Below are 8,189 nucleotides of genomic sequence, written 5' to 3' on the forward strand. Positions count from 1 at the left end.
GCGACCCTTTCCCTGCTCTCTCCATCTTATCTCACCGCGACCCCCTCCCCGCTCTCTCCATCTTATCTCACCGCGACCCTCTCCCCACTCTCTACATCTTATCTCACCGCGACCTCTCCCTGCTCTCTCCATCTTATCTCACCGCGACCCTCTCCCTACTCTCTTCATCTTATCTCACCGCGACCCTCTCCCTACTCTCTCCATCTTATCTCACCGCGACCTCTCCCTGCCCTCTCCATCTTATCTCACCGCGACCCTCTCCCTACTCTCTCCATCTTATCTCACCGCGACCTCTCCCTGCTCTCTCCATCTTATCTCACAGCGACCTCTCCCTGCCCTCCATCTTATCTCACCACGACCCTCTCCCTGCCCTCTCCATCTTATCTCACCGCGACCCTCTCCCTGCTCTCTCTATCTTATCTCACCGCGACCCTCTCCCTGCTCTCTCCATCTTATCTCACCGTGACCTCTCCCTGCTCTCTCCATCTTATCTCACAGCGACCTCTCCCTGCCCTCCATCTTATCTCACCGCGACCTCTCCCTGCTCTCTCCATCTTATCTCACAGCGACCTCTCCCTGCCCTCCATCTTATCTCACCGCGACCCTCTCCCTGCCCTCTCCATCTTATCTCACCGCGACCCTCTCCCTGCTCTCTCCATCTTATCTCACCGTGACCCTCTCCCTGCTCTCTCCATCTTATCTCACCGCGACCTCTCCCTGCTCTCTCCATCTTATCTCACCGCGACCCCCTCCCTGCTCTCTCCATCTTATCTCACCGCGACCTCTCCCTGCTCTCTCCATCTTAACTCACCGCGACCCTCTCCCTGCTCTCTCCATCTTATCTCACCGCAACCTCTCCCTGCCCTCTCCATATTATCTCACCGCGGACCTCTCCCTGCTCTCTCCATCTTATCTCACCGCGACCTCTCCCTGCTCTCTCCATCTTATCTCACCGCGACCCTCTCCCTGCTCTCTCCATCTTATCTCACCGCGACCCTTTCCCTGCTCTCTCCATCTTATCTCACCGCGACCCCCTCCCTGCTCTCTCCATCTTATCTCACCGCGACCCTCTCCCCACTCTCTCCATCTTATCTCACCGCGACCTCTCCCTGCTCTCTCCATCTTATCTCACCGCGACCCTCTCCCTACTCTCTTCATCTTATCTCACCGCGACCCTCTCCCTACTCTCTCCATCTTATCTTACCGCGACCTCTCCCTGCCCTCTCCATCTTATCTCACCGCGACCCTCTCCCTACTCTCTCCATCTTATCTCACCGCGACCTCTCCCTGCTCTCTCCATCTTATCTCACAGCGACCTCTCCCTGCCCTCCATCTTATCTCACCACGACCCTCTCCCTGCCCTCTCCATCTTATCTCACCGCGACCCTCTCCCTGCTCTCTCCATCTTATCTCACCGCAACCTCTCCCTGCCCTCTCCATCTTATCTCACCGCGACCTCTCCCTGCTCTCTCCATCTTATCTCACCGCGACCTCTGCCTGCCCTCTCCATATTATCTCACCGCGGACCTCTCCCTGCTCTCTCCATCTTATCTCACCGCGACCCTCTCCCTGCTCTCTCCGTCTTATCTCACCGCGACCTCTCCCTGCTCTCTCCATCTTATCTCACCGCAACCTCTCCCTGCTCTCTCCATCTTATCTCACCGCGACCCTCTCCCTGCTCTCTCCATCTTATCTCACCGCGACCCCCTCCCTGCATTCTCCATCTTATCTCACCGTGACCTCTCCCTGCTCTCTCCATCTTATCTCACCGCGACCCCCTCCCTGCTCTCTCCATCTTATCTCACCGTGACCGCTCCCTGCTCTCTCCATCTTATCTCCCCGCGACCCCCTCCCTGCTCTCTCCATCTTATCTCACCGCGACCCTCTCCCTGCTCTCTCCATCTTATCTCACCGTGACCTCTCCCTGCTCTCTCCATCTTATCTCACCGCGACCCTCTCCCTGCTCTCTCCATCTTATCTCACCGCGACCTCTCCCTGCTCTCTCCATCTTATCTCACCGTGACCTCTCCCTGCTCTCTCCATCTTATCTCACCACATCACTCTCCCTGCTCTCTCCATCTTATCTCACCGCGACCTGTCCCTGCTCTCTCCATCTTATCTCACCGCGACCTCTCCCTGCTCTCTTCATCTTATCTCACCGCGACCCTCTTCCTGCTCTCTCCATCTTATCTCACCGCAACCTCTCCCTGCTCTCTCCATCTTATCTCACCGCGACCCTCTCCCTGACCTCTCCATCTTATCTCACCGTGACCTCTCCCTGCCCTCTCCATCTTATCTCACCGCGACCCTCTCCATCTTATCTCACCGCGACCCTCTCCCTGCTCTCTCCATCTTATCTCACCGCGACCTCCCCCTGCCCTCTCCATCTTATCTCACCGCAACCCTCTCCCTGCTCTCCATCTTATCTCACCGCGATCTCCCCCTGCCCTCTCCATCTTATCTCACCGCGACCCTCTCCCTGCTCTCCATCTTATCTCACCGCGACCTCTCCCTGCTCTCTCCATCTTATCTCACCGTGACCCTCTCCCTGCTCTCTCCATCTTATCTCACCGCGACCTCTCCCTGCTCTATCCATCTTATCTCACCGCGACCTCTCCCTGCTTTCTCCATCATCTCACCGCGACCTCTCCCTGCTCTCTCCATCTTATCTCACCGCGACCTCTCCCTGCGCTCTCCATCTTATCTCACCGCGACCTCTCCCTGCCCTCTCCATCTTATCTCACCGCGACCTCTCCCTGCACTCTCCATCTTATCTCACCGCGACCTCTCCCTGCTCTCCATCTTATCTCACCGCGACCTCTCCCTGTCCTCTCCATCTTTTCTCACCGCGACCTCTCCCTGCCCTCTCCATCTTATCTCACCGCGACCTCTCCCTGCCCTCCATCTTATCTCACCGCAACCCTCTCCCTGCTCTCTCCATCTTATCTCACCGCGACCCCCTCCCTGCTCTCTCCATCTTATCTCACCGCGACCCTCTCCCTGCCCTCTCCATCTTATCTCACCACGACCTCTCCCTGCTCTCCATCTTATCTCACCGCGACCCCCTCCCTGCTCTATCCATCTTATCTCACCGCGACCCTCTCCCTACTCTCTCCATCTTATCTCACCGCGACCTCTCCCTGCTCTCTCCATCTTATCTCACCGCGACCTCTGCCTGCCCTCTCCATATTATCTCACCGCTACCTCTCCCTGCCCTCTCCATCTTATCTCACCGCGACCCTCTCCCTGCTCTCTCCATCTTATCTCACCGCGACCTCTCCCTGCTCTCTCCATCTTATCTCACCGCGACCCTCTCCCTGCTCTCTCCATCTTATCTCACCGCGACCCTTTCCCTGCTCTCTCTCCATCTTATCTCACCGCGACCCCCTCCCTGCTCTCTCCATCTTATCTCACCGCGACCCTCTCCCCACTCTCTCCATCTTATCTCACCGCGACCTCTCCCTGCTCTCTCCATCTTATCTCACCGCGACCCTCTCCCTACTCTCTTCATCTTATCTCACCGCGACCCTCTCCCTACTCTCTCCATCTTATCTCAACCGCGACCTCTTCTGCTCTCTCCATCTTATCTCACCGCGACCTCTCCCTGCTCTCTCCATCTTATCTCACAGCGACCTCTCCCCTGCCCTCCATCTTATCTCACCACGACCCTCTCCCTGCCCTCTCCATCTTATCTCACCGCGACCCTCTCCCTGCTCTCTCTATCTTATCTCACCGCGACCCTCTCCCTGCTCTCTCCATCTTATCTCACCGTGACCTCTCCCTGCTCTCTCCATCTTATCTCACAGCGACCTCTCCCTGCCCTCCATCTTATCTCACCGCGACCTCTCCTGCTCTCTCCATCTTATCTCACAGCGACCTCTCCCTGCCCTCCATCTTATCTCACCGCGACCCTCTCCCTGCCCTCTCCATCTTATCTCACCGCGACCCTCTCCCTGCTCTCTCCATCTTATCTCACCGTGACCCTCTCCCTGCTCTCTCCATCTTATCTCACCGCGACCTCTCCCTGCTCTCTCCATCTTATCTCACCGCGACCCCCCTCCCTGCTCTCTCCATCTTATCTCACCGCGACCTCTCCCTGCTCTCTCCATCTTAACTCACCGCGACCCTCTCCCTGCTCTCTCCATCTTATCTCACCGCAACCTCTCCCTGCCCTCTCCATCTTATCTCACCGCGACCTCTCCCTGCTCTCTCCATCTTATCTCACCGCGACCTCTGCCTGCCCTCTCTCCATATTATCTCACCGCGGACCTCTCCCTGCTCTCTCCATCTTATCTCACCGCGACCCTCTCCCTGCTCTCTCCGTCTTATCTCACCGCGACCTCTCCCTGCTCTCTCCATCTTATCTCACCGCAACCTCTCCTGCTCTCTCCATCTTATCTCACCGCGACCCTCTCCCCTGCTCTCTCCATCTTATCTCACCGCGACCCCCTCCCTGCTCTCTCCATCTTATCTCACCGTGACCTCTCCCTGCTCTCTCCATCTTATCTCACCGCGACCCCCTCCCTGCTCTCTCCATCTTATCTCACCGTGACCGCTCCCTGCTCTCCTCCATCTTATCTCACCGCGACCCCCTCCCTGCTCTCTCCATCTTATCTCACCGCGACCCTCTCCCTGCTCTCTCCATCTTATCTCACCGTGACCTCTCCCTGCTCTCTCCATCTTATCTCACCGCGACCCTCTCCCTGCTCTCTCCATCTTATCTCACCGTGACCTCTCCCTGCTCTCTCCATCTTATCTCACCGTGACCTCTCCCTGCTCTCTCCATCTTATCTCACCGCATCACTCTCCCTGCTCTCTCCATCTTATCTTCTACCACCGCGACCTGTCCCTGCTCTCACCATCTTATCTCACCGTGACCTCTCCCTGCTCTCTCCATCTTATCTCACCGCATCACTCTCCCTGCTCTCTCCATCTTATCTCACCGCGACCTGTCCCTGCTCTCTCCATCTTATCTCACCGCCACCTCTCCCTGCTCTCTTCATCTTATCTCACCGCGACCCTCTTCCTGCTCTCTCCATCTTATCTCACCGCAACCTCTCCCTGCTCTCTCCATCTCTATCTCACCGCGACCCTCTCCCTGACCTCTCCATCTTATCTCACCGTGACCTCTCCCTGCCCTCTCCATCTTATCTCACCGCGACCCTCTCCATCTTATCTCACCGCGACCCTCTCCCTGCTCTCTCCATCTTATCTCACCGCGACCTCCCCCTGCCCTCTCCATCTTATCTCACCGCAACCCTCTCCCTGCTCTCCATCTTATCTCACCGCGATCTCCCCCTGCCCTCTCCATCTTATCTCACCGCGACCTCTCCCTGCAACTCTCCATCTTATCTCACCGCGACCTCTCCCTGCTCTCCATCTTATCTCACCGCGACCTCTCCCTGTCCTCTCCATCTTTTCTCACCGCGACCTCTCCCTGCTCTCTCCATCTTATCTCACCGCTACCCTCTCCATCTTATCTCACTGCGACCTCTCCCTGCCCTCCATCTTATCTCACCGCAACCCTCTCCCTGCTCTTTCCATCTTATCTCACCGCGACCCCCCTCCCTGCTCTCTCCATCTTATCTCACCGCGACCCTCTCCCTGCCCTCTCCATCTTATCTCACCGCGACCCTCTCCCTGTTCTCTCTTTAGCTAACCTACTCATGCTAAAGTATCTCTTGGTAGGGGGTTGGTTGGGTATGCGATGGGTAGCCATTATGGGAATCTGGAACGCGCCAGAAGACAATAAGGCGTCCAACCCTACCCAGCCACTCACCGGCTTTTCGCTGCTGCTGGAGGTACCGTAACCCGAGGGCTCTCCGGGAGCCCAGTTGACGTAGCTCAGTGCTTGACCCTCCACCCACTGGAACTTCTTCCGGGCGTTGTGGAGACCGATCCAAAGGTCAAAGGTTATATTGGGAAGAATGGACGTGATAAAAGCTGGTTGGGGGGGGGGAGGGGAATGGGAGACGTGTTATTACAACGGGTTTATAATAGACGGCCCCCATTAGATCATTGGCGTTCTTCCATATTCAGGGCGCAGCACTCTGTCTATCCCGAGCACGCTGGAATTATTATCCTCTACCACCTCTGCTGGGAGCTCGTTCCATGAATCCACCCCCCCTTTCCATCACGAAGTCCTTCCTCACATTTGAGAATAGCCTCATGTTCTAGCTCTTATTTTAGCGTTTCTAACTTAGCCCCCCCCCACCCCCCCGTCTCTCCCCCACGCTGTACGTGAGAGACCAGCACTCTGTTACTGGTGTCAGCGCCTTCACCCCAGCCTCTCTCAAGCGTATGCACTGCAGGAGGCGCGTTACCCTCCAAGTCAGCGCCGGAAGTCTTTGTGTGTGCCCAGCACGCTCTCTCCCTTCTCTCTTCTAAGCTGCGCACTGAGGTCCCTTAAAACTTTCCCCGATACGTTTTGTGTGTCGAGACGCAACTACGTGCAGACCGCCAGATGCTGGGGGACCCGGACGTGTGACCTCCGCGTTCCAAGGTCGTAGCTCGGGCAGTGGAGTTGGACCAGTTGCTGGATAGCTCCACCTCTCCAGCGTCTGTCGGCCGCTCGACCTGTCCAACCTGCTGATACTGCACCGGGGTTTCCCATCAGTCCCCCCGGACTCTTCCTTACCAAGACGGCCATTTCCTTCTCTCGGGTTAGCCACCCTGATCCCCCTAACCTTGCCCCTGACCTTTTGGCTTGTCTGACCCGTGCCCTTAATGGCTAACCTGCCCTGACCTCGGCCTGTGTGGCCACTCTGGGAGAGAAATATCTTCAGGCCCTTTATCAATGTATAACCCACAGCCAGGCGCTTAGTTTCTCCCCCCATAGCTAAATCTAAAGTCCGGCTTTGCGTAGCAGTGCATTGTGGGTAGAAGTGAAACTGTATGCGAGTAAAGGAATGTTTTTTTTAATCTCTCTCTAAACTTTTCTTCACCTTATAAAGTGCTCAACCTGCTGCTTCTTTGTTCTGGCTAATGGTCCCTTTTGGCCCCCACCCTACCCGCACCCCCCCCCCCGCCTCTTCCTTATCTGTCAACTCCCTGTCCTAGAGTCAGACGAGGGAGGTACAGCTGTGGGCGTTGGGATGATGTGTGGGAGAGGAGAGGGCCCTGCATCCTGTCGTTCCTTGTACCCGCTCAGCCTGCTGAAATACGCCAGTATGGGTAACAAGTAACTGTAGTTGTGAAGGTGTAAGATGCCCAATGCTGGCATGTGTAACCGACATTGGGGGATGATGTATTCGCGCCCTCCGTGCGTAGGGTATAAGATATGACTGCTCAGGGCTAATACCGCAGGGCATTTGTGCTAATCAAACAGAAATGTATGACTGCAGGTACATGCCAACCTTGCATGCAGCTGCTGCAATATTAAAGTTCACAGGGGTCACAGACGCACACTCAGGGGTCAAAGACGCACACTCAGGGGTCACAGACGCACACTCAGGGGTCACAGACGCACACTCAGGGGTCACATACGCACACTCAGGGGTCACAGACGCACACTCAGGGGTCAAAGACGCACACTCAGGGGTCACAGACGCACACTCAGGGGTCACAGACGCAAACTCAGGGGTCACAGACAGACGCGCGCTGGGGGGGGGGTCGCGACACGCGTGCGGGGTGGCGCAGGCGCAGGCGCACGCGCGGACCTTGTTCCAAGTAGTTGCCGATGGTCGCCAACTCCCCGCCCAACACTTTGCAGGAATCTCTCGCCTGCTGCCACGTCTTCAGCTCGGCCTTACTGTCTGCCCTCACCCCCGAAGCACTGGCGGGGGGGGAAAAACAGGGGTACGGCCCGTGAGCACACACCCATCTCCCGTACTGACGCACCGGGGGGGGGGCATCCTGTGCCGTGGTGCCCCGTGGACACCGCCCTCGGTATTGGTAAGTGGTTGTAAGCGTTAACGTGGCATTTCCTTGTGTGTGTAACGTTATTCTCAGAAAAGAGAAATTAGATTATAATGGGGGGTTCTGTCTGTGTGGCACAGCCGGCGGTGGGGTAAGTGGTGAGGTTAACCTTGGGAAGGATGGTTCTGTGTGGCACAGCCGGCAGTGGGGTAAGTGGTGAGGTTGCCCTTGGGAAGGGTAGTTTCTGTGTGGCACAGCCGGCGGTGGGGTAAGTGGTGAGGTTGCCCTTGGAAGGGTAGTTCTGTGTGGCACAGCCGGCGGTGGGGTAAGTG

General features: G+C 56.9%; 1 protein-coding gene across 1 annotated transcript in view; it reads right to left on the reverse strand.

Moving 5' to 3' along the window:
* The window catches only part of MRC2 (mannose receptor C-type 2), a 92,839-nt gene that overhangs the window by 11,041 nt on the left and 73,609 nt on the right, over nt 1-8,189 (reverse strand). Inside the window, exons 19-20 of the mRNA XM_075584355.1 lie at nt 7,659-7,945; nt 5,780-5,943 (exon numbers count right to left, since the gene is read on the reverse strand). Coding sequence (XP_075440470.1) covers nt 5,780-5,943; nt 7,659-7,945 — 451 coding nt within the window. The remainder of the gene's footprint in view (nt 1-5,779; nt 5,944-7,658; nt 7,946-8,189) is intronic.

The sequence above is a fragment of the Ascaphus truei genome, unplaced genomic scaffold (genome assembly GCF_040206685.1).
Source record: "Ascaphus truei isolate aAscTru1 unplaced genomic scaffold, aAscTru1.hap1 HAP1_SCAFFOLD_552, whole genome shotgun sequence".
NCBI classification, from domain to species: Eukaryota; Metazoa; Chordata; class Amphibia; order Anura; family Ascaphidae; genus Ascaphus; species Ascaphus truei.